The sequence below is a fragment of the Gambusia affinis genome, linkage group LG07 (genome assembly GCF_019740435.1).
Source record: "Gambusia affinis linkage group LG07, SWU_Gaff_1.0, whole genome shotgun sequence".
In the NCBI taxonomy this organism is placed as follows: domain Eukaryota; kingdom Metazoa; phylum Chordata; class Actinopteri; order Cyprinodontiformes; family Poeciliidae; genus Gambusia; species Gambusia affinis.
This window is the reverse complement of record NC_057874.1, coordinates 20,846,445-20,873,313: the sequence shown is the minus strand read 5'-3', so window position 1 is coordinate 20,873,313 and position 26,869 is coordinate 20,846,445. Positions and strand designations below refer to the sequence as shown.

The window sequence follows — 26,869 nt, the reverse complement described above, 5'->3', positions numbered from 1 at the left end:
CAGGGAACGAGACACACCTGGGAACTAATCAAGGAGAGACAGGACAACACGGAGACTCAGACACACAGGAAACTTCAAAATAAACACAGGAAAACACAGAACATGACATTATGTTAATTTTATGTTTATTTACCCTTAATTTACACTTCTGCATTAATGTCACAACATCAGATGTTCTTTGCACATTTATTTTGACCAAAAATGAATGAACTGAAGAAAAGAATGATCCAAACAAGTTTTCAAATTACACCTAAATGTAATTTGAAAACTATAGTAAGACTATAGTAACTATAGTAAATGTGTTGGGAGATGAATGAAAATAGAGTTCATGTAAGTGTAGCATTATGTACATTTTTGTACTTTTCAGAGTATTGCATTTCTTAAAATCAGCGTATTGTAGGTTTTGGGTGGTTTGAAAAATAGCAAAACATTTTTAATGAGTTGCCAGAAATCGTGCTTGACTCACCAGAGTTTTCTTCAGCACGCAGGTGTGTCGACAACAGACACATCAAACAGTTGCAGGAAACCGGCCCTCTGAATTTTACACCTGAGAATCTCATTCCAACTCATGTCTCGTGTATAATGTCATAACTAGATGTAGCTTCCATAATAATAAAAATTCTTTGCGTTGCAGAGATAATAAGATGCAACTGAAGCCATACATCTGTTTTATTAAATTAGTGTCAAACAAAATAAATCACTTGTTCATCTTGAAAATTATATCTGCTTTACTTTGGTCAATGTTCCCATAAATTTGTTAAATTTTTTCTTACTTTGTGAAAATAAAGAATTAATAAGGAATTGAATGGACTGATTTATGCTTAATATGTAAACAATTGTGTACAAATTCATGATCAGACTGTTAAAACTGTACTTGGATTTTTATCAGACAAATGATACATTTTAGGTGCAGAAGCAGAACTTAGAATAGGTCACCTATCTGTGAACTGTGATGTGCTAAATGTGGTGTGCATGTGTTGTAACCCACAGAGAAAGGCTGGCTGCATTGTGTCTACACTTTAAATTAGAGTCAGTCGTTATCATGTTGGTAAACCAAAAGCTAGAAGGGAGATGAGGTTGGACAACTCTCTGACCTTTAAAAAAACAAGAGAGCAAAGGGTGAGTGGCAATGTGGGTGTTTACTGTTTGTCACAGATCATTCATCTAAATTTCATGCAACATATTTCTGTATCCTTCAATGCACATTTTGTATTGAGTAAACCTTGGACCAATTTTTGCTTGCTGATAATTCTGACAAGCCAAATGTCAAAATCTAAATATGTCTACTTGTTATAGTCTTTAGCAGTGGGATTTCATTTATTGATGTTGATGTTTTGTTTTAATAATTGCTTTTTTTGTTGTTTCCTGACAACAAATGATTCAAATCTAAATAAACTTTTGCAGTGCCTTGCAAAAGAAGTCACACGCTTTTATTTTATTTTACTTTGTAGAGCCTTTTGTGATAGTCAAATACAAAGGCGTGCTTAATTGGAAAATGGAAGGAAATGATTCATTTTTGACAAAGATTTAAAAGGGTGCTGTGTGTTTTTCTATTAAATTAATTTTTAATTAGATGTAGGTTCAAGTTGTAATATGCTTAAATCTAAACCACCTCAGTTTGGTCCTGATCTGGCAGTTATTCTGCTGAAAATGTAACATAATGTGTCTCAAGTTTTTCGCAGCCTTCAATAACCTTTCTTCCAGGATTGCCTTGTATTTGGCCCTTTTCATCTACCTCTCACTCTAAGCAGCTTCCCTCTCCTGCTCAAGAAAAACATCCACATAGCATGATGGTTCCATCACCATGTGATAGTGTGGAGGTGGTGGGGCGATATTCAATTTTACACACATAGCATTCAGTTTTGCTCTCATCTCATCTGGACCAAATTCTTCTACATGTTTTTTGTGTACACAGCTTGAGGCAAATTGAAATGAGACTTCTTTGACTACTCTTTCATGAAGGGTTGATCTCTCTATCTATTTTTTTGCTGTTTCTTCAGGCTCTTGGCTATTTAACTTAGCGTGGTTTTGGCCATCATGATGCTATTAATCGGTGGCATCTGAAGGCATTTGACGCTAGTGTATTTTATTTAGGTATATCAGATTTAAAATGTGCCAAAAAAAACCACTGTATATAACCATCCAGCAGTGAAACATGGTCGATGCAACATCATGCTGTGATGGAATGAGATAAATGAGCATAGACAAAAGATGGATGAATAATTAGATTAGTTACTCATGATCTATAATAACCCTCATCATAATCACATGATTATAAAAATCATTATGGAATAAATTAAAGAAACTAAAAATAAAATAAACAAAAAACCCCCACTTAAATTAGAAACATTTTAAACTACTTTGAATAATTAACTGAGCCTAATGTACTGTTTGATAAGAAGGACCAATTGTGTGATTGAACTGAAATGATTTTTGTTTTGATTAAGTGCCTTAAGACATTTGTTGTGAATTGATGCTATATAAATTAACTAAACTGATTTGAATTACTAAAGTAACAGAGTATTATCAGCTGATAAACTATGGAGGAATTCCCCCATAATTAAACATCTAATATTACCAAATGTATCTCCCTCCAACACATGTAGAGAGAGATTCTGAGAAGAATAAGTTGGATTTCTAGATGCCTGATTTAAGTGGAATGGATGTTTTAAAAATATATATATATATAAAAAAATAATAATTGGGATACCTAAAAGGATATAAAGAATACATAAAAGTGACAGAAGAATTTTAAAAGCTGCAAAAAACTTGAGACTGATTTTTTTTTATTCATGAATTGAAAAATTTGTTTTATAACTCTTATAACTGAAAAGAAAAGCCTTTCCTGAGTTTAAGCAATAAAACTGTTCTTGTAACTACTGACAGCTCTTTTCATGTTTATTTTGGTATTTTTTCCCTTAATTTCTTTTGCGATACATTCCAGAAGAAGATCTCAGTGCCATAACCCTAAAGTTTAGCTTTTGGCACAAATTTTCTATCAGATTTAAAACCTATTACTTCCAATTAGAAGAACATGTTGATCGATTTAAATGATTACCATTTAACTAAATATTCCTAGGTAGTGAATATTTTTGACAGTATGTTAACAGGAAATTCAATAAAACTCAACTTCAGTCTGTTAATTGGTTTTTGTCGTTTATTTCCAATTTACATTAATTAAAACTTAACAAAAACAAGTCATGATCATAGTAATAAAATAAGAGTAATAATTATAATGCTATTATTATTAATAATAGTTCTATTATTAATAATAAAAAATATACACAACCTCACACATTTGAACCCTCTGTGCTGGAGTTGAAATTGGAACATTAGTGAAGCACACTCAGTGTGTGTGTGTGCGTGTGTGTGTGTGTGTGTGTGTACATGGAAGCAGAGGGTGTGTGGTGTGTGAGGGGCAGGAGGGGACGCGGGTCACACTGGATGAAGGGCAGCATATTGAGATTATACACCATATATACCTAACTTGATTTGAGAAGATATTTGTAAATTGTAAAAGTTTAGATATGTTTTTTTTTCATGTGAGGTAGTTTTAAAAAGCCAAATCAAATGATTGAAAAATAAAAATAAATTTGCCCCTAACTAAATTGATTACAAAACATTATCAGTCATGTTTGTTCATGTAAAAAGGGTCATAAATCACAGTGAAATCCAAAATCCCAGAACAAAATGGTCGCTAAGGAACTCTCTCTCTCCATATATATATCTATGTATATCTATATACGTATATACGTATATAGATATACATATATATATACATATATATGTACAAGTCACTATTTTGGAGTATCAAGTTGCTTAAAAACACAAAACTGTTTTACAACAATAGCACCATCAACTTTATTATAGTACACAGTAATTTTGATACACACTATGGTTGGAGAAACAGGAACAACTGGACATTCTATGGGATGCAGAAATATTTTTGGTTTCAAAGAACAATAAATTCTTTATTGGTTTGTTACAAGAATAATGGGATGATCATAAAACAGGAGGAAGTTGGTGGATGAGGCTTCTTTTTCTTTAATATATATATTTTATCACTTTGCAACAAACTCAGTCCTACCACACCTGGGAGTCTAACCTAAACAATAAATAAATAACACCAACACATTGTTCTCTCTTGTTCCCTGGTAAGCTCCTATTCTCTCCTCATACTTCCTCCTTTTTGTTCATAGATATTGGGTATGTGGGGGGTTGCCGTTCACAGAGTGAAAAAGGGAAGGTTTAGGGAGTGGAGGGTGTCCGTGAAGGGGTGGGGCAGAGATGACTGAAGGCAATGCTGCGGATGGATCACAAATGATAGTTTGTTGGTGCCATTCAGTGCAGAAATCCTACCGAGTTCAACTTGGAAAAGCACTTTTTTATTTAGAAAAGAAGTCCCATCTTTTAAAAAAGTGTCTTGATTTTTCTTTTTCTCTCTTCCTCGACTTTTCACCAAAGTGTGCTCCTCTTTCGTTTCCTATTTAATTTTTTTTTTCAAACAGCCGCTTTTTCTTCCTCTTCTTCACAGCTGCTCATTTTTTACAAGAAGCAAACTGGCCCAATGTCGACTCCAAACTCCTGGTCTGCTCCACCAATATCCATGGGGGCAATGTCCACGATGGGCAGACGTGAGGTCTTCTGCGATCTGTATTCGAACACTGTCTTACCCCACTGTCCCGTGTGTCTCTGCAGGAGGGGAAAAAAATCATACAGAAAAATGTTAGCATTTGGTTTGCCCCCTATAGAGTACAGACATTGTACTATCAGGACTGCATACCGCGCAGCCGTCTTCCATGACGCTGTAGGTGAAGCGGCTGTTGCCCTCGGCTCTGATCTCCACATCGTTGGAGCCTTGCAGCAGGACGGCCTTCTTCAGGTTGCCTGTTGAAGCATCCAAGTAGGCCACGCTGTTCTTACAGTGGTAAGTGAGATTTTGGGAAGCCTCTGTTGACAGCAACCTCAGGAAAGTCATCTGAATGGAGGCGGTGTTGGGTGCCAGGCTGTCGTCACCGTAACTGAACTGCATTGACCAGACAATAACTCATCAGTTTATCTTCCTGGTGATTCATCTAGTGTTTTCAAATGAGCTAATGCTTTGAATGTTTGATTCCACGCATTCCAAATCTAAAAATTTATTGTATTCGTCACAGGTTAAATATTTATATTTAACAGCAAGAATCCCATATTCTTGCTGAACTAAACAACATATTTCTTGTAACTGAACAAAAGCTGCTGTTTTATATCTAGGCATCCGTGTTAGATATTAAAAAATCTATGCTATTTAGCTATCAGTATCTTGTAGTGACCTTAAATTGTGTGTGCCATGTTTGATTTGAAGCTTTTTTGTATAATGTGATTGTCCTAGAATGAAGGATGAAGAACCTTTGTTAGGAACCTTCGCTTAAAAAAGTTGCCTTTGATCTTTAAGCCTTACACAAACTAGAAATAGCTAAATAATGTAATCGATTTTGTAGGAGAAAAGCGTAAAGTCATATTCAAACCAATATATTTTTTTATGAAATGTTTGTCATATTGTGTGGTATGTATGTCATTGTAAAGCACTTTGGTATTTTTATCTGGTAAAAAGTAAACAACACAAATACATAACCCTTTCATAGTCTGGACACAGGAGGTTGAACATCTCCTGCTCTGATTGCAGCTGGGAGGCATTCATGTGTGAAGACTTTGATGTCTGTAAGTGCTTTGGGGCCCACTAGATCACCCACTGCTCCTTGAGTAAGAATGATACATGCTTTTACATTCTCCAAAAGCTGCGACTAACACCAGAAAAATTTGCCAAATTTGCTGGTTGGCACTTTTCAAGAGGGGTCAGACGAGTCATTAAATAAAGCAACAAAGTTTCCAAGTTAGCTCTTTGAGTAAAGTAAAGTTTACTTAGGAAGCGCTTTTCAATGTTTTCAATGTTTGAGAACTATTTTCTTTTTCATTTTATGTTTATATTGAGAAAATGTGTGCGAGTGAATGTTGAGGATAGTTAATAGTTAATAGCAATAGTTAATGCCATTTTATTAATACTGTCTGTGTCTTGTTTTGATCTGTTTTAGTGCAATATTATATTTTAGTTCAACAAATAGTTTTATTAATTGTGCTTTATAAATAAAATGTAGTTGGATTTGGATCTTGTCAGGACATTGCCAACACATTTGACTCCCACTTATGTATGTTGTGTAGCAATGGAGCATGTATTTGTGTAAAGCAACAAAAATATTTTTTTGCTTGGATCATTTTTTTTTTAACCTAAGGCAGCAAATCTTTCTGTTTGAAAGATATTTTCACTTTAAGTTTGACATTCTAAATATCAATTCTGAACTTTTTGCCATGCACAGCATTCATTTGTGCCACAATGTAAACAATACAGTAATATTTTACAAGCTACTAAAACTAAAACAGGTTGCAGATCTTACATGGAATCCTCCGTTCATTGTCTCTCCGAACCAGACATGTTTGCGTTCTTTGCTCTTGCTGGACCACCAGTTCTTGCGAGGAATCTTGGCAGGTTTGGGGTTCACACAGGACTCCCCGGTTTCCATATTGCAGAAAACTTTGATTGCATCTACAGTGCAGCCTTGATTTGGATCAATCCAGTACTCGCCTAAACAAAAACAGAGAAAAATGCAATAACCTTCAGGGTGACATCAATCTTTCTGCACAGCTGGAATGCCTTGCATGTTTTTGCATAGTCATAAAAATTGACTCTAAATCAGAACAAGACAAATATTTTCTAGAGCAAACAAGATTTTAGTCAAATCCCTATTTTTCAAAACATTTATTTCCCCAGACTAGACCCAGTCGGCTTCATTGTATCACCCCAATTCAGCCAATTTTCTCCGTTGTCACTCACCGCTCTTCCAGTCGGGATGGCAGAGCTTCAGGTCTCTGCAGGTGCGGGCAGGGTTCTTCTTGGATCCCTCTGGGCTGCGGATGTTCTCAATCTGGTTGTTGAGTGACTTGAGAGTGGCATCGACCTCTGCGTCATGTTGACGTAGATTCCCAGCAGCCTGGTCTGCCCTCATGTACCTCAGGGGATCGGGAGACTTTTCTGTTTGACCCAGACCAGCGAAGGCAGACATGTCAATACCAGGACCGGGGGGACCAGGAGGACCAGGGGGTCCAGGGTTTCCAGGAGGACCCTGAAAGAAAATTTAAAAAGTAAGAACACATTTTATTTTACATCGGCAATTGTAGATTTCCTGTATCCTTGTGTTTTTCATTCACTGCTAGATTATTCTTCTTCCTTCCCTTGAACAAGACATGTACATGCAATTTTACACAAGTTTTTGAAGAGGGTTTTTGCAAGCCTTCAATTCTGAATAATAACTTCTACTGAATGCCAGGGTACATAAAAAACAAGCACATCAAAAAGGCTTTTTCTCAATTCTTGCTGTGGGTTGAGCAATTATCTGTCTAGGATTTCCTTCTTGGAATGAGCAATGCAAGCAACATATTTAGTTGCTTCACTCTCCAATATTCTTCCTCATATGGGGCATTTTAATAGTTAAATGGTCTTTTAATAACACTTTAATAATTAGCTTCATGTAGAAAGAAAATGGAGAGAAAATAAGAAATTGCGAAAGCACATAAAAAGTTACTCTAAAATAATTTTTAAATAATTATTAATCATAATAATTTTTAAGTTACATTCTTTTTCTGAATTTTTATAGTCAAATAATTCAAATGTAGGACACATTTTTCCAAAATTACTTGTCATGATAAATTATTATTGCTGACACATATGGTTAAGTACCAGTGAAATATTTCTGAATATACAATATTTTTAAGAGTTGGCAAAAAAGCAAAACACACCAAAAATACTTTTACTTAAACTGAATGGAAAAGGTTTTCAGTAGTGCCATATATTTTCCCACAGTCATTTTGAACAGAGATCTATGAGAAGTTTCGAATCTTGTGGTATTCCTATCTGTAACTTTTCTTCAATGTTCCTGAATTGTCTGCTGTGTTTTTGGTTGTTTGTTCACTAAATGTTCTCTAACAAACCTCTGAGGCCTTCAGAGGACAGCAGGATTTTTACTCAGCTTAAACCCAGATGAACTCTACTTTCTTGTTAGGTTTAAATTCTGCAAAGTACTGGATTTTATTTAATGGTTCCAGAGTGAAGAGCATAACAAAAAAACAGATGCTAAAGAATGGAAGAAAACCAAAATGGTGAAATAAAGAATGTGTGTAAAGAACGGTGTAGTAAATAAACAGATCTTGAATGTGTGTTTCTTTGGTGATCTGTGTTTGGTAGAAGATGTTGGAGAAAGGAAATCCTTCTAGAAAAGCCTAAGTCAGCACAAGAGGCAAACAAAAGGAAGTGATAATATTTCTGTGTGCGTGTGTGTAAAGAAGGTTCAATTGCACACACTGGACCCTGCTGCAGAACAGAGGTGAAGCTGGGTAAATCGTACTCTGTTCTCTTTGTATGTAGTCTCAACCATCTTTACGTAAAGCTTTTCACATCACACACTAGACATTTATTTGCAGAAAAATTCAAAGTAAAAATCCTATTTCCATACTGTAGCACTGATATGTGCTACTTTGTGTTTAACTATCACATAAAATCCTAATAAAATACTTTGAAGTTTGTGGCTGCAGCAAGAAAGTTCAAGAGGTGGTGATACCTTTGAAAAGAGTTGTATGCAATAATTTCAACTGAACTAAATTGCAGATCTGAAGCAGCTAGCAGCGTTTACACATCATTAAGGCTCAGAAAGCTACATGGAGAAAGCTTCAATCTTTAGGTTATTATTTATTTATGTTTACATTACCCATATCACTGTCTTGGATATGAGGCTGATATATACATCTATTTACCAAGATAATTAAGCATGTGATGCCATATATTTTATTCTGTAGAAGTTAGTTAGGAAAGTAAAACATACTAAAAACAAACAAAAAAGGGGGATGATGTTCTTATTAGTACTCACAGCGGGACCAGAGTCTCCAGTACGACCACGAGGTCCAGGGGGTCCGATGGGTCCTGGTAAGCCATTTGACCCGTCTTTTCCAGCAGGACCAACAGGTCCAGGTGGTCCCTATAGAAGGGAGGTTTGATAACTTTATTCATTCTAAAACATGAACATAACTAGACTAATCACTCAGCTGGATAAAAAGAAATACAAGTTTCTTTTAAATTTTAAACCATTTTACTGCTTTAATTGCAACATGTTTGGTTGGGTTTTTTACTCACTCTTTGTCCAGAAGGCCCAGCAGGTCCAGTGGCACCCTGGTCTCCAGGTTGACCCTAATGCAGAGACAGCACAGGAAATAAGGCCTTAAGTATGAAACAAACAATGGAGTAGTGTAACAATGTTTTAGATTAGATATGGTATCTTACTGGTGGTCCAGGGAGACCCTGCAGACCAGTGAAACCTCTATGCCCCTTCTGTCCTCTCTCACCAGACTCTCCAGCTTCACCCTTATCACCACGGGGCCCTTGGGGTCCCTAAGAACAAGTTTAAAGCATGCTAATTAACTCTTATGTGTTGGTGACAGTTGTTAAAAGAAAGAAGATAAACAATGAATATTCATTTCTGTTTGACTGGAAGTTGTTCCAAGCTATCAGTGCAGGATACATACAGGCATTCCTCTGGCACCGGCAGGTCCTGGAGGTCCAGCTGGTCCTTGGGCACCCTAATAAAATGAAATGATAAACATATTAACACACCAGACTTGCGTAGAAGTTTAGCAATAACTACATCTTTGTAGAATATTTGACAACACACTAGTAATAAAATTCTGTTAAAAAAAGTAAACGGTTTATGAAATGCATTAAATTAATATTGTGCAAATTAGAAAAGCAATAAAAGTTCATTTATGTCTCGGATATAATGTCTATCAGGGATGAAACACAAGAAGGAGACTCCTTCTTGGTCTCATTCAAGTACCAAGAAGCAGAAAACCTTCTTTGTACTTGTAACACAATATGTTAATGTTCAGCTAGCAGAAATGAGCTTCACAGAAATATTAAAACATAAAACAATTTTTATGCTTTGGTAGATTTTTTAAAAATAGCTTTTGGAAAACATGTGACTTTGCTTGTGCATGAGTCATTACTCACAGACTCCCCTCTGTCTCCCTGTTTTCCGGTGGGACCGACTGGGCCGGAAGCCCCAGGAGCACCTGGAGCACCAGGAGCACCAGCAGGACCCGTGTTGCCACGGTCACCCTGCAGCAGAAAGAGAACAAGTTGGAAATCACAACAGCCAGGTCAATGTTTCTGACTTATTACAGCAACCACTTTGAGGAAATTTTGTTAAACAAAAGTGCCATAAAGACTGTGGAGACACCAAGCATGAATTAATTTGCTAAAATATCTGATTTTTAAATGTCTTAAATAAAAATGGAGTAAAAAGTGTCAACACTGACACTGCTCTTTTAACAATAAACTCTCCAAACAAAACTTGCATCCTACCTTTCATTGAACGTTGTTTGGACACTTCCATCTCAATAACATTTTATTTGAATACAATCAATGTCCCTACATGGTAACAACTCTTCCCTATGGCATGAATACTATTATTGGCAGGATAATGAGTAGTTCATGCTCAAATTTGCCAAGGAAGGACCCAAAGAACATGACAGAGATGAAGTGTTTCTCTGACTCATCTGGTAGACATATAATGACATCTGTGGGATTCCACAAAGAATGAATGATCCTGTTATTTCATCCTGCAGAATTGTCAGTATTTCTCTGACTTGTTTTGATGGCAATGACAGGTGTGTATCATTGTCATCAAAATATATAACAAAATCATACAACAGGTGATTTGACGTCTTGTAATTGTACCTTAATTCCAGGAGAACCATCTCTACCAGGAGGTCCATCAGATCCAGGGTTGCCCTGTCAGACAAAATGAAGTGTTAATTAATTCTAACCAGGTGTCCTACTGAATGAATATTGGCTGCATAATGAGCCCCACTGCAGCCAAAGCCAATAATAGGACAAAATGCAAATGGATGAGTGATGCAAAGTGTGGAGAATTTCAATGGCTCACATGAAACAGGAAGTGGATTGACAACTGTCCAGAGATGTTTACAAGAAGATTTTCTCCAAGTCAAAGTCAAGTCTCAAGTGTTAGAGGGTCAACTCTAAAGTCTTTGATGAGCATTTTCAGATACATGCCATCTAGTCTCTCTTTAAGAATGCATTGTTGTAGGTTGGAAATTCAAATCCTGTATTGTTTTCTCTTTTGCTTATTTCAGCGCAAACATTTTACAAATACATTCTAAACTTTGAAAATTTAATATTCAAAAGCTGTTATGAGCTGCTTTAAATTACTCTGAAAATCAATGAGACGTCAATTCATTAGAAATATAAATATGCAATTATGTCTAAAGAGGTTTGCAATAATGCATATTTTGGTATTGATCCGATACAAAGTAAATATGTGGCTAGTATCAGCTATTGGTATCATTACAGATATTGATACCAATAACGATATTTTAAATTTTTAGGTCTGATATATCACCAAACCTCTGACCTTCAGGTGTTTTATAGTATTTTATAGTATAAAATAAAGTAATAAAAAATGACTTTATTTTAAAAACATATTAATATGATAAACAGAAAAAAATATAAAAACAAAACTAATTTATGCACATTTTTCATAAATAAATAAAGTGCAAAAGAAATGATCATTTGTGAGCAAATCAAAACAAAATCTTTTTAAAGGTAGTGTTGAGAAACTATTACATAAAATCAAAATAAAATTTCAAGACAGAATCTAAAACTAAGGTATCGATCTTACCACAGTAGTATTGATCTGCTACTGATATCGACTTGGTATCAATATTATCAATGTTTTGGATCAATCCACCCACCTCTATTGTCTGGATATTATTATAAAGCCAGAGCTGATGTGAACATTCAACTGTTCAACTTCATCCCTTTTGCAAAAAGAATATATGCATATGGAGCCTGCTTACCAAGCTGCCTATACCTCTGAGTCTGAGTCAAATCAGAAGTCTTTGACTCAATTATGTGTCTGAAATTTGAATTTCCATTTCTAATTCAATCAAGCACATGCTTTGGGTTGATTATTTTCCTTTACCTCTCTACCAGGTTCTCCAGCAGGACCAGTGAGCCCAGGTGGTCCGACTGGTCCAGGTGGTCCACGGTCTCCAGGACCACCAGAGGCTCCCTGCTTTCCAGGCTCACCCTGACAGGAATAAGGACTCATTGTTACATGTTGAAAAATGAAAAACAAAAATACATCTCTTTAAATTTCCACAAGGTTCAGGTTCTGTGGTTTATTTACGGTTATGCATTTGTGTATTTTTAACAATAGAAAGAAAAATAAATCTTCAGAAGAATCTAAAGATTTAATGAAAGAATTTGAAATACATAGCTAAGAAACTAAAAAGAAGAGTGATTCCCAAACTCAAGATAATTTTTATCTTCAACACTTTCTTGTGATTACACATTCACCACGGATCCTAATTTCACTTCTTTCGGTGCAAGATTGAGGTATATACATATTCAAAATTTATGTATTAACTCCAGCATTTTTCTGGAGCTACTTGTCATGTCATAATCTTTTATTGCATGAAAAAAAACTATATTTCTTAGTAGCACTGTGCTTTGTTCTATTTTTTTGTCTGATCAGAAAAAGAGAAACAACGTCTAATCTCATTTAGACCAGATCATTTATATAAATGCACTCAGCTGTTGGGCTTAAACAGTTTATAACAGTAACAATTAGTATTTGATCACAAAAAAAAAAATCACACTTTGCATTTTATTTGATCAAAAAACGCCACGTATTCGGAGAACATGAAGTCTAATCTGCATTCCCATCTGTCATTGAAAGCTCATTCCTTGGTGGGTTTATTTTGATTTACTGGAATCCCTTTCATACACACTGGTGAATAATTGATGATGGGGACATGCCCGCTGAGATGTTGTAAGTAGGGGACATGGTTCATGTCATATATCAAAAAATGTTGGATGTAAGCAGGGAAAGCTCTTCAATCACATGTTGTGGTGTAATCTCCATCAGACAGAAACATGAGGGGAAAAGCCCTGGTTGACATGAGATGCGTTCTGACTGATCAAATTAGGACACAGCAGATTGTCAGTCCAGAGCACATCTTCTGATTCCCTACATTTACTTTACAGAGTGCCAAAACAGTCAGTATTGTGCTCATATGGCAGATTCATTAATATTTATTATCAGCTGTGACAGCAGGGTTTGTGATGCTTTCACCTTCTGACTGTCTGCTGTGTGTGTCTGTGGGCTCGAGAGACAATATGTTTGTGGAGACATGCACACCCTTGCAGGAGCTGCTGCAAAAGCAGTTTTGAGATCTTTTGAAGGTGTTTATGCGTCGGTTGGAAAATAGCAAAAGAAACTGGCATGAAATTTTATTGGTGCATGTCTAAAATCACAATGCGGGCTGAGTTGTGGTTTCATCCATACAAGGATAGTAAACATGTTAAATTTAGCATCCAAAGAGCTAATACATAAGTTTGTCTACCTTTTTATATTTTAAAGTTGTATTTGTTGTGTTCCTTTTTCTAAGAAAAAAAAAAAGTTATGTATTTCTACATCAGATTTTACATCTTCCTCATGACCAGTTTCAAAACAGCCCATTAAAGCTGATTCTCTCACAGGTCTGACTCAATTGCTTGAAATATTTTAATATAAATTAGAAGAAAGGACAAGCAAAGTATGTTTGATGACATATAATGTGCTCTTGTTTGGTTTTTTGTCTGTTTTGTGCTTTTTCTTGCTCACATTAATTTTTTTTTCTTTTTTTTGCTTTGCTTTATTCATCTCCACCTATATTTAACTTGTAGAAAATAAGTTTGAATCTATGTGCTTGATCATGTGACTTCATGTTACTTACAGAAGGTCCAGGCAAACCAGGGAAACCTCTTTCTCCTCTCTGCCCGGGTAGACCAACAATACCGCGCTGACCAGCCAATCCCTGAGGACCTGAGGGACCTAGTGGACCCTGAGTGGAAAATAAAAACAACAGAAAACTCATCACTACTGTGGTATACGCCTCTCACATAACACATCTTTTTTTTTTTTTTAAAGGTTTTATTGGCTCTAGTGGCCTTTATTTGATAGTGAATTGACAGGAAAGTGGGTAATGAGAGAAGAGGGAAGACATGCGGCAAAGGTCACCAGGCCAGGAATCGAACCTGCGACGGCTGGACTAAGGCCTCCTCATGTGGGTTGTGCTTAACCCCTGCGCCACCACAGCACATCCCCTCACATAACACATCTTGAGTCATTATTTTTCTTATAAATCACTTCCAAGGCGTGATAGGTGTATATCTTCCATCACTCTCGGCACAATATTTTATTCCCAGTCAGAGTTGAAAATGAATCTCTCCATCACCTCTCTGGTCTACGTCATCCTCAGCTCCAGAGGCTGCCCTGTCAAAATATCTTGCAGCTCCTGAAATCATGTTCACAGTGAACACCTGACTGTAAGTGACAGCTGAGACGCACCATGAGGCAGACAAAGCTTTGATGTGCTGATGCTAGGCTCAGGATTTCATACACAGGATGAAATCTATAGGAAGAGATGGACTCAATACAGCACTGTCTCAGAGTTGGAGCAAGATGCCCCCACCCTCCCTCCGCCCTCGGGACACAACCTGTCATTATCTTGACAGAACTTGTCATCTTTTTGTAACTGGTGTGTATGCGAGTTTGTGTGCAACTCTGAAGTAAAAGGCTGAGGTTCCATTCTTACACTGTCACCGAATTGTGCTGCCTTGTGCCATCGCATCTTAGTCTGCTATTAGAGTCAGTGATGGACACTGAGAGCTCTGTGTATTAGCGGTGAGCGTGTCCATTACTGCTAAAATTGGCTGTCCGGTTTTAAAAGAAAACATAAAAGTGGCTCAAAATGCAGAAAACAAATATATTTAAATATTTTCTTCTTTTTAGATTTGCACCTCCATGCAACAGTAGGTGGGTGCAGCAGGACCCATAGTGCTATTTTCAGCCTAACAAGGTCACAGATTTCCACATTATGTAAAAGCCTGTTTCCTGGGTGCTTATAGGAGGAGGTGCAACACACTCACAGGAGGACCGTCCTCTCCAGGGTCCCCCTTCTCTCCTGGAGCTCCTGCAGGACCGCGTAGTCCAGCGTCGCCCTGTCTGCCTGGAGGTCCACCGTCTCCTCTCACTCCTTTTGGTCCGTCTTTACCAGGAGGGCCAGCAGGACCTGCAGGTCCAGGATTACCCTACCAAGCATTGAATAAAACATATAAAGTAGGTTTCATTTTGAGCGTAAGTTGACTGATAAATATTTCTGTTTACAGAGTCCATCCACAGCAACAATAAACAGTATTGTCTTCAATATTGTGACAAGGGTAAATAGCTCAAAGACACATTTTATTGTTAGGAATTATCTAAAGAAACTCCTGCTGCTTCAAACAAACAGTTCTGGCAATGTGTGTGTGTGTGCGTGTGGGGGGTTGGGTGTCGGGTCAGGAAAGGTAATTGCTCTACAGCTACTTATAGATCAGGCTGGGAAAATTAATCTAATATTGTAAAGATCAGCATTTGATATTTATCTCAAACTGACCATGTCAAAAACTACCACTATCCAGCCCCAACATACACACAATCTAGAATTGCATCGATAAGATTTTATCTAATCACTGGATCACTAGATCTTATTAAATTATTTCAAATAATAGTGAAGGTTATTTTCAGATACCTTAGTGTGGTTGTTATTAAATGTCAGTTATCCCTAATGATGATGACCTTTGGACTACTTCAGAGGTTTATTTTTAGGCCTCCCATCTTTACTTTGTACTTGCCATGTCTGTGACACAGTATGCAGGCATAGTATGATTTTTTATTTCCATGCTGATAGCACACAGTTTACATCTTTTTAACCTAAGAAGCAGGAAACGGATGTATCCAAGATATCAAAGATGGCACAGAACATCCTGCAGCTATACGCAAACCCAAAATAATTTATACCTCCAACAGAGTCAAGTTTATATTAGTAGTTTATTGTGACCAGCATCTGTTTCTGACTGGAAGTCAAATCAAAGATAAGAAGAGTTATGAAAAAGCTCATTAGCAAATAAAAAAAAGTGTAAGACTGATTTAATACCAATAAAAGTTTCCATTCTTTTTTTGGGCATGTTTTTTTTTTTTTTATAAAACTTGATATTTTATTAGCAGTTTCTGTTTATGAAAAAAAAAAAATTTCTAAATATTTCTTCCAGCACTTTTTTCTTGTCTGTTTGATTGGATTAATGTTGTATTATATATAATTAATATTACTACTGTTTTCATTGCAGAGTAAAGTGGATGAGCAGAGGTAGAGTGAACAAAGTGGTGAACTTACGTTGGGGCCAGGAGGTCCAACTCGCCCAGCAGCTCCAGGGAAACCAGTGGCACCCTAACAGAGTAGAAAATCGTATCATCACTAAGCAATGTCATTTAAGTGAGAGCAACAGGCTAACAAGAAGCGGCCAACAAAATAATAGATTTTCAAAAAGACACTTACAGGAGGACCCTGGGCACCACGAGCACCTTTAGGTCCAGAAACACCTGTAGGACCCTAGGATTAAAGCAGAACTGTAAATCAGAATATGATCTTATTTTTTTTTGTTTCATTAACATTTTTATGTTTTATGGCAGGTGTAGAACAATTCCTTACTGTTTGCTGTATATAAATGTTCAACAAAGAGACAAAAAATAAAATTTTTGCTTGATTGGGTGCACACATTGTCACTTGTAAGAATAAATGTCAGGAAGTGCCTCTGTTTTCCCTAAAGCAGCAGTCAGGCAGCCTTTATGGTTAAATCCCCATTCAATTAGATCTGAACAAAGCTAAATGTTGCAGATTAGCAGCTGGGTTGATAATGAAACTTACTGCAGGGCCAGGGGCACCGGATGGTCCTTGGGGACCAGGGGCTCCAGCATCTCCTTTCTGTCCAGCTTCTCCCTGCTCTCCTTTGGTTCCAGGCTGACCATCGGCTCCCTGGGAATAAAACAGGATGTGCATACCTCAAGCGTTTTCTCACATTCAGCATTTAATAAGCATGATGTAAACCAGTGATCAGTTGATTCTGCATGTTGGTTTCTGCTCTTCTGACTCAATACTGAACACTGACATGTGTCTCTATCAGCTCTATAAAACATAGTGACTGGATTTTATTGGCTACTCTTCCTTGCAAAAAGCTCCAGCCCAGCCAGACTGGATGGGGAAGGTCTGTGACCAATTTTTAAACTCTTAATTGTTCTTGACTTTGACAGGACCATTCTAGCACATGTATATGCTTTCGTATAAACTCTATTCACATATGCTGTTTTAGGCCAGGCTGGATTTTAGGGTCATTGTTCTGCTAGGAGGTGGACCTCTGCCTAAATTTTAAGTTATTTAATGTCCTGCTGTCTCTGTTAGGAATAGTTTCCACACTGCATGGTTGTGCCATCCCCATGCTTCACAGTGGAGAAAGATGTTGTGAAGGTTTTTAATCTTTGTCACCTCACCAGAGTACTTCTTTACAAATATCTATTTCATCATCTACATGGCTCGTGGTGCATTTTAAATGGTAACCCTTGTAATCTACATTGAACAATGGCTTTTTGCTTTCCACTTTTCCATAAAAGCCAGATTTGATGACTAATGGTTGTCCTCTTGACAGATTCTCCCCCACAGTGGATCTCTGCAGGTCTTCCACCGTTAACAGAAGCATTTTGACGGCACTTTGATTAATGCTCTCCTTGCCTGGACTGTCAGCTTAGGTTGTCAGCTACGTCTTGGAGGGTTTGCAGTTATGCCACAGTCTTTACATTTTTGGATGACAAGACTATACAGAGCTGAGCGAGAAAACCCTCCATAAATCCTTTTCTTTCCACTTCACTTCACAATTAACCACCAGCTTGCACTGGTCTATCACATAAAATCTCAATCAAATGCACTGAAGTTTGTGCTTGCAACTTTACAAAATGTGAAATGCTTCAAAGGGCATCAATCTTTTTGCACAGCCCAGTAAGGACAGTGGCAGATGTACTTCTTTGATAAAAAAAAAAAAAAAACTTGATTAAAATTGTGACAGGCTCCAGAGTAAAACTGACACAAGCTTTAAAAAAAAGCCACACAAAATTGTTTTCAGTGTTTCGGGTGATGAGCTGTGATGTTACAGTATGTAAGCTGTGAATGGAGAGTATTTACAGAGCTTGCAGAAGTATTCAGGCTGACATAAAATCTATAATTAATCATAGTTGTATTCTGTAGAGGAAAAAGCCTTGAGATAAATGTTGTTCTAACAAATATATAGATAAAATCCATTTGAAAGGATATGGCTTATGAAAACCAATCAAGGGATTTCTGTCTAAAGTGTAAGAATACATGAAATGATAGAAGCTATGGCTTCTGACAGTCTGTAAACTCATATTTTTCCAAATAATTATACACTAAAGAAACAAGACAGAGTAATTAAATTGAAGGAAAAGACTGGCAAAGGCAGCGTCACATCTGAGTGTTTTCAGATAGTGTCAGTGAAAAGGTAATGATGTGTCAGGTAGATGTCATGTTATAATGTGGGGAACGTCTCTATTTGATAGAGAAAGGAAAGTTAATGGAACCTGGATTCTCATTTCACCGTGATCAAAATGTCAACTTTTTTGTCTTCTCTCGTTAACAGAGAATGACAAATGATGCCAAACTGATTTCAGTACATTAATCCAATTATAAAGATGATAAGGAGGCGTGCAGTTTCAAGTTTAAAGCATGTTGAAGAAATTTACTTTAACCAAAATTTGGAGGCTAATAAACTGTTAGACAGACCACATTTAATTTTAGTAATTACAGTTGAAAAACATATTCATGTTATCATCTTGTGGGCAGTTGGTCTTTATTGAGATATTTTCTTCTGGTAAGACATAGTGATTTCTCTCCATTGTCGCTGCATGCTTGCTAAGGCTGAATGATTGTTAATGACTTGATGCAATTGACCAGGCCTCCTTAGACAGATGACTTCTACCATCTGATAATAAATAATGAAGTGACACTGATGATATTTAATTATACTCTAAATGCATTGACTGAAGTTGGATCTGAATATGTTACTGGACTGTACTGGAGTAATTCAGATGGGTTTGAGCTGAATTTAGGTCTAAAATGTATATAGAGAGTATACATATTTGTATATGAATGTTTACAAATTATCTTGAGATTCAAATAAACTGAATTGAGATGATCTGAAATTGTGTGAGATCTTAGCTAAAAATTGAAAGGAACTCCTAACAGATTGAGAGTATTATTGTGTGTTAAGTTTAGAATAGCAATCTGGTTGCAGTAACAATGAATGTAGTAGGGTGTAACATTACCTACGATCAGTGCAGAAGATCATAATAACCCGACTCACATCCTGAATCATTATAAGAGCACGTTATTTTTCTTCTTGGATCAAAATATAAAAAAGATATCAAATAAAATAGAAGTTTGTAATTGTGACGTGTTATGGGTAAAATGTATGTACGTTTTCCTATCTGGGGACAGTGAAGTGTATCTTCTCCTATTCTGTATTAGAATGTATTCTGTTTTAGAAAAATGGGGTTGGATTCTATAGATGAAGCTGGGTGTTTACATAAATATCAATTTTAACTGTATGTATGAGAAAATAGTCTGATGTGTCCACATATAATGGAGTCAAATCATCTACAGCTCCCAACATCATCAAAGGAACCGAACAACATCAAAAATCTCAAGGGGACAAGAGGCAAGGTGGCGAATGGAAAATCTATCCTGAGTGGCTGTTATCTATAGGGCCTCAGGCAGCACTGCAGCACAAACAAAAACATTTCTTCCCATGGAGAGCAGAGTTCAGGAACACTTCTGAAAACAACCGTCTTAGGACAGTTACTCAGTGCATCAAAAAAAAAGCACATAAAATACACAACCTACCAAGGCAAAGATGCTCAGCTTTCCAGAGTAAAATAAGTTGAAATATATCAGGTACTTTGACAAAATTAAATATATAATTTTGCTTTTGAAAATTGTAGACCCCATGTGTGGACTGTTTGAAGTCAACAACAAAACATCAAAGGTAGGAGCATCCTTTCTAATAGGGCAACATGGACTCCATTTACAGAAATAAGTGACATTTACATTTATGGTTTTCTGTATTTACTGACATACCAAATCTAAAACAGTTAGTGGATTTGGGATAATGTGTGGAACATTTTCCACGGACACTTTAACTGGGAATGGGCAGAAAGAGGTAGAATACTGCAAATTGTATGGCAAATGTTTGTGAAAGCACCATTAATGCTGGACTTGTTGCTTATGTCGTTTCATTTACGCTTTTGCTTATTTCAGTCAGGTTATTCTGTACATTAAACAACAGCAAAACAATAGTATAAACTTCTGAGTCGCTACACTGACTTGCTATCACAGTTAAACTCAGTCTTCTTCACTTTCAAACATTAGATGTTTGCATTAATATCATAAATAAAATCAAGTTGTATGCTGGATTAAATGTGAGTAATTCTTACAATTTATAATGGGATTGAAATCCTAACAATAATTTTTTTAAAATTTTTTTGTTTTTAAGTCAAATTTCCCAGTAGAAGACAACATAAGACGATTGCATTTGTGTTTGTAATTAAACTTACAGGAGCTCCAGCAAACCCAGCAGGCCCAGGAGGTCCCGTCTCTCCTCTGTCTCCCTGAAAGATGAAGATGAGGCAAAAACGTTTAATGAAAGAACCTTCCTGTTCTCTCAGTTATCAAAGAAGATTTGTAACCTTATGACTAATGAAAGATCCTCAATAATGAACTCAAGTAAAGTTAATGCACCTTACTGTAGAGCTGAAACTGTTTATTTTTTCAATAAACTTAAACTGTCTGGAACTGCAACACTCACAGGTGCACCACGAACACCAGCAGGTCCAGATGGCCCAGCAGGTCCAGATTCACCCTACAAGAATCACATATACATGACCAGCAAAACACATGAAATAACTTGTTAATATGCAGTCAGTGGTCGCTTCATAGCTTTAACTGATGATTTCAGCAATAAAGCGCTTTCAAAAAGACATAAATATTTCTTACCTTCTCGCCATTTGGACCACCAGGACCAGGAGGACCAATTGGACCAGTAAGACCCTGCAAATCAGAAGGAAAAACAATTAATCCAGACAATATTTAGCTTGTTGTGATAGCTGAAAAGAATCTTACTTTTAAGGCCATTTAAGCATTGGCCATTGAAATTGTTTTGTCCTTTTAATTAATTTTTAGGAAGTTTAATTATTTATAAAAAATGAAATAAGTAACTATCCCATACTCTGGCGCCATCTTTGCCGGAAGCACCTTCAGGTCCTTTCTCTCCAACATCACCCTGCAGGGAGAAGAGGTTGATAAATAATCAATCAATCACGTTTTATGTCCAACTATCCTTAATTTCTAAAAGACATGGTTCCGTCAGAGCTTACTCTGTCTCCTTTGGGTCCAGGAATGCCAGCAGCTCCCCTCTCTCCTGGCATACCCTGTAGGCCTGGTGGGCCCTGAGCTCCTGGACCTCCAGCAGGCCCAATGGCTCCCTGTTACAGATCATGGAATAAAGCAGACAGCTTAGGCTAGGAGCAGCAGTGAGTTGAGACAGTCACTAAAAACTTACTTCAAGCTTTCAGTTCATGAATAACTCTATGAAAGCTTCTGCACCAGGTGCTTACATCTAATTCAAAAAGAGACTTTTGTGTTTTCTGACACATTTTTGATTGCTTTTGCTAAAACTTTTCAGTTGGTTGAAAGCATAATAAAATAATGATGACATCTGAGGATGAGAAAAAAAAAATCTGTCTGCTTCAACAAAGAACCAAACCCATTTCTGATGTGGTGCTTTGTTTCCAAAGCTATCACAAGACTGGAAAAATAGAAGAACTTGATCCAAATCACACCAAAGTAGAAGTAATACTTTATGTTCATAAGTCAATTAATTACAACTAAAGTTAGAGTTATATGTAGCCCCTTATTGCTTTTTTAGTAAAATAAAGAAAGATGGCTCTTGTCAGGACAAACTCTACTCTGCAGATCAAAGGCAAAAAATAAAGAATAAAAAAATAATGAAAAAGGCAGTCTTTGATTTTTTTTTTAAGTGGCTGCATCAGGGCCACTCCTGGTCAGAACTTGTAAGATTTATACAGTCTATTCTGCTCAGCTTCAGATGCGCAACGTATTTCGATCCTATCTCGTGTTATTACGGCTAACAGCAGGGCTCACGCAGCAGCAATTTTTCCTTCGGGTACTTTCAAGCTACTGTTTACTCAAGGCCAAGCGAGTGATGTGCAGAGCAGTGTGGCTTGTGCAATAAATCTAATGCTTTCTTTTTTTCAATTCCACCCACAGAATGTCTGCTCACCCCATCCCCATCATCGCATTCATGCTGGCTCTAATCCTCATCCTTTCTATCCGCTCCTGTCTGACCTCACAGGGAAAAAAAATCTATAAACTGGGATTAAAATCTGAGCGGATAATAAACCAAACGATAGAGAGCCGCTGTACTGCTGTGAACTCTTTATACCCTCGATGCACTAGTGACAAATTACTGCTGCAGAAGGAGTTGACAGAGATGCAAAAACGTATGATTCAATTCAAAAACTGAAGTTTTCTGTTTTTATTGCAGACTGAATGAAAACTGATGGTATTGGACAGTACATAAACTAGGAAAATAAATATGAGCAAAAGGAAGTGACTAATAAGGTCCAGAAGTACATCAATCCCAGTCTGGATATTTGCTGGAACTCTAACCATTGCACAAGTAAAACAACTTTTTCAGGTGTTAAAAACTATGCAGCAGGGATGCTTTGTCAAACTCAATTTGGATTATTTTCTGAATTTCAGGGTACAATTAGAAACACAACAGAATTTTTCCTAAGAACCCCTGTTAATAACGTCAAACCCATGAGCTATAATTTGGTAAGAGCTGCCTCGGAGTCACTAAGGCACCACAAAGTTAATTCCCTTTTATGAAATGAAATGTTCGCCATCAAGAATACTGAACGGGGGTGCCGTTTCATGACCCAGAGGTAATTTAGACTTCCATTAGACTGTCATCTTCTGACAAATCACCAGACAATTAAGAACTAGATTGGGTGAGGTAACTCTCCCAATAACTTTCTTAGGAAATCACCAAAACTAATATTATATAAAACACAAAAACAGAAAATGTAATTAGTCAGTCACTCATCTACTCGGGTTGCTCTGTGTTGGCTGTTGGGGGTGATTCAGATACCTAATAACATGTTTGCCAGCTGTGTAGGTGCAACTGATGGAAACCTGTTTACTGGATAACAATCCTGGTCTGAACTCTGAACTTCACCTTGGGTCCGTCAGTTCCAGGAGTTCCAGGCAGACCTCTGGGTCCCTGCAAACCTTGTGGTCCAGCAGCTCCTCTCTCTCCTGGAAAACCACGCTCTCCCTGAAAAGGGACACAGCGACAATTAAAAACCATCAGTAACAGACAGAAAAATCGGCTGTTGGCCAGAAATGGATAGGAAAAGTAAAAGATCTATTTCACCAGGAAATGTTAACCACTCTAATCAGGCTAATATAAATAAGCTAAAGACAGCTTAAAATCCTGCAATTCTTACTTTGAAATATCCTTATTTTACAGTGATTTTTCTCTCACACACAAAAGATATGCTTGTAATATCACTAATGACATCCAAAGGCTTTCCGATGCTGTTCTTGTATCATTTTGCATTGAAATTGGCCAAACTAAGAATTGGCAAAGGGAAAGTGTTCAAAAATCAGATATCAGAAATTGACCATAACCTTTTAATGACACATCTCTATAACCCTTCGTGGTAATCACTTGACTGACCAGTTTAAGTTAAATCGAAGGGACTTACTCTGGGTCCAGTGGCACCAGCAGCTCCAGCTTCTCCTGGAACGCCCTAAAGAGACAAGCAGACAGTAAAGAGCAGAAGATCAGGATGTTTGAATGTCAACAGTACAACTATTGAGTGTAGACATATATTGCTGTTATATAAATGCTCTCGGACTCATGTTAACAGAAGATACTTGATAACTTTTAAAAAATATAGGCTATTTCTATTTTTTATTTTTTTTGCTTTTGGCGTCAAAACTTTTTAGGCAGAACTTGGTTAAAGTTAGAGCAGCTGCAGTATCTGATACAGATGAACTGTGTTTGAGCTTCTGACTGAAAACTGCTGCTGTTTCTCCTTGGCACTATAATTAGCATGGAAAGTAAGGGGCAGCAGCCACCTATGTTTGAGGCAACAAGAGAGAGCAGAAAAACGCTCCTGTTGAAATACTAAGCTGCAGCAAAAGTACATTTTTTTTATGGATGCAAATTCTAACATACTTTGTAAAACACTTGAAGTAATGGCTAAAACTAAATCTCCACTTTTTGTTTATTTGCAAGCCAGCATTGCAATGTAGTACAGTTAGCTGCAGCAGGAGTTTAGATAAAGACAGTTTGAACATTTTTTTAAACAACTTTAGAAAAAAGGAAATATGTTCACAGATTTATTTATTTCTGTGAGTAAATCTGGGGGCCCATGACACACATTATTCTTTATAGTAAATTCCTTGGTGTCACTTGTGTTTCTCCTGGGACTAGGAGAAACTCTAGTGCCGGGGTTTCTCCTGGTGCCACTACGATAAGAGTAGTGGTATTTCACCAGCGGCCAGAGCCTCCCAGTTATCCTACACCTCTCATGTTTCTTCACAATGCCAGTCTAGAATCAAGCTCAACAGGGTCTTCTTTCCCCGCTGATTCTGCCAAGCCCGGTCCCTTGGCTGTGGTTTTGCTGGATGGGAGTTAGGGACAGTGGGAATCTCGTTCATCCATTTCTTGCGTCACTAATTAGATGGTGCACATGTTTACACTGTAAACTAGTGTAAACCAGTGTAAACCAGCATATACCTGAAGGAAGATGTAAGAACGTTTCTGCAAATTCCATACAAAGCTTGTTTTCCTGTGCTACTGGGCAAGTTGTAACCTTTCAGCTGTACTTAAAAAGATTGTACCAACCTGGTCTCCCGGTTTGCCTCCCTCACCGGGAGGGCCAGGAGGTCCTGGAAGACCCTGCACACAGAAAAGAAGAAGAAATGGTTGGTAGATGAACTCCTGAATCCAGGAAATTAACTATGGAACCTGTATAAATCAAAAAGCTAAATAAATAAATTTAAGTTATAAATTAAGTATAGACTTACCTGGAAACCAGATGGACCAGGCTGTCCTTGCTCTCCTCTCTCCCCAGCAGGGCCCTAAACACACAGTCAATTAATGCAATTCATGTAGACTTTTATGATGATGAAAACATATCAAAACATGTCACAATGATGCCACGAATCTCCCGAGAAATACACATTAATGCCGTAAAAAAAAAAAAAAAAAAAAAAAAACATTCCATGTTGGCTGATGGTCTATGAGTCATTTTTTCCATCCCATAATGCTCAGAAATAAGTGTCAAGGACATTTTTTGTTCCAGACAGAGCTATTGTAGACCTAGTCTGGGGAAACTGACATACTGAATGATGTTTCCAAGTGTAGACTTTGAAAAGGAAGAGATAGTATCAGTGTTGAAGCTGAACACAGTCCGGTGGGGGGATGAAAGTACATACAGCAGGGCCAGGGGGTCCAGCCGCGCCCGTTTCTCCATCTTTTCCAGGCAGACCCTGAAGAGGGTGAAAAGATAGATATCATGAGTTTTTAGCCAAAGCCAAAGGTGATGTTGTTAGCTGACAGGCATCTCAGAGGTATAACTGAGCTTTTTTAACACAATTCTCTAGCCGAGTCAGAGTTATATAGAAAATGACAGATAAATGCAATTCACCCCTGCAATAAAAGATGTGCAAAATGCTGAGCTTGAACTGAAAATAACCTAAAAATAGTTGCTTTCCTCAATTAATCAATACTTCATACTGATCTTTGTGAAAGAAATTCTACCATATACTTTATGGCAGACACTATATGGTACATTTTTGCATATTAATTAACATAGAAAACATCAACTTACTCTCAGACCAGGAGCTCCGGCCAGTCCTTTCTCACCAGATTTGCCAGATTCACCCTGTTAACAGTAATAATAAGAAGCACCTGTCAGTCAATATGTCACTGCGGCCGAGCTCAGTGCTGCACCTATTTATAGAGGAGAAGCTGCATATGCTGGTGCAGCAGAGCAAGTCAGATGGTGCTAATCCAGTCTGCTGTATGATTTTGTTTCAGGAATATATTTTCAGGAAGTCATCTATCATTTACACTATGTCCAAATAGATATAATGAACAGATAAATAATCTTGTCACATAGCGGACACATTGAACTTTGCTTGTAATACTTACAGTTGCTCCTTTGGGTCCAGGGAACCCCATGACACCAGGCTGTCCTCTGGCTCCCTGAGGGCCGGGAGGTCCTGGACGTCCGTCCTCACCTGGAGCTCCCTGGCAAATTCAATTCAAATCAAAATCACAAACAGCGGAGGAAGATTGAAATGTTTAAGATGTGACAGAAAAGCTAAGGTTGCAGTGACATGAAGCCAATGTTGAGGGAAAATATCAAAATGAAGATAGAAAATGTCTGAGTGGAGTCAGAATGATTTGTTAGTGAGTTTTCATGTAAAAGTTTTGGCAATAATCACATTAAAGGAGATGAATAATGGATGTTCACATTTTGTACAGTTAAAATTGAATTACAAATCCCTTCCTGGCTGTTTTATATGAAATACTAAACACAGACACAAACACGCACACACACATGCATGGGCTGACAGATTATTATTTTTTTGCTTAGAAATAATATAAACACATTACATTTTCTTTTATTGTTTAGCGGATGATTTAGTCCTTCTATTAGAGACAAAACCTTGCAATTGTTTGCAG

General features: G+C 37.2%; 1 protein-coding gene across 2 annotated transcripts in view; it reads right to left on the bottom strand.

The window, feature by feature from the left end:
- Positions 1-3,836: 3,836 nt before the first annotated feature.
- Positions 3,837-26,869, bottom strand: part of col2a1b (collagen, type II, alpha 1b) — a 51,700-nt gene continuing 28,667 nt past the window's right edge. For both annotated transcript variants that reach the window (XM_044123071.1, XM_044123072.1), the window contains 28 exons: positions 26,333-26,431; positions 26,010-26,063; positions 25,615-25,668; positions 25,204-25,257; positions 25,022-25,075; positions 23,874-23,918; positions 23,342-23,440; positions 21,456-21,563; positions 21,308-21,361; positions 21,076-21,129; positions 20,888-20,941; positions 20,637-20,690; positions 16,888-16,995; positions 16,519-16,572; positions 16,357-16,410; positions 15,074-15,235; positions 13,879-13,986; positions 12,081-12,188; positions 10,817-10,870; positions 10,088-10,195; positions 9,607-9,660; positions 9,365-9,472; positions 9,218-9,271; positions 8,955-9,062; positions 6,869-7,157; positions 6,432-6,619; positions 4,784-5,026; positions 3,837-4,692 (listed from right to left, as the gene is read on the bottom strand). In XM_044123071.1, the coding sequence (XP_043979006.1) occupies positions 4,546-4,692; positions 4,784-5,026; positions 6,432-6,619; positions 6,869-7,157; positions 8,955-9,062; positions 9,218-9,271; positions 9,365-9,472; positions 9,607-9,660; positions 10,088-10,195; positions 10,817-10,870; positions 12,081-12,188; positions 13,879-13,986; positions 15,074-15,235; positions 16,357-16,410; positions 16,519-16,572; positions 16,888-16,995; positions 20,637-20,690; positions 20,888-20,941; positions 21,076-21,129; positions 21,308-21,361; positions 21,456-21,563; positions 23,342-23,440; positions 23,874-23,918; positions 25,022-25,075; positions 25,204-25,257; positions 25,615-25,668; positions 26,010-26,063; positions 26,333-26,431 (2,730 nt within the window). In that variant the 3' untranslated portion in view covers positions 3,837-4,545. The remainder of the gene's footprint in view (positions 4,693-4,783; positions 5,027-6,431; positions 6,620-6,868; positions 7,158-8,954; positions 9,063-9,217; positions 9,272-9,364; positions 9,473-9,606; positions 9,661-10,087; positions 10,196-10,816; positions 10,871-12,080; positions 12,189-13,878; positions 13,987-15,073; positions 15,236-16,356; positions 16,411-16,518; positions 16,573-16,887; positions 16,996-20,636; positions 20,691-20,887; positions 20,942-21,075; positions 21,130-21,307; positions 21,362-21,455; positions 21,564-23,341; positions 23,441-23,873; positions 23,919-25,021; positions 25,076-25,203; positions 25,258-25,614; positions 25,669-26,009; positions 26,064-26,332; positions 26,432-26,869) is intronic.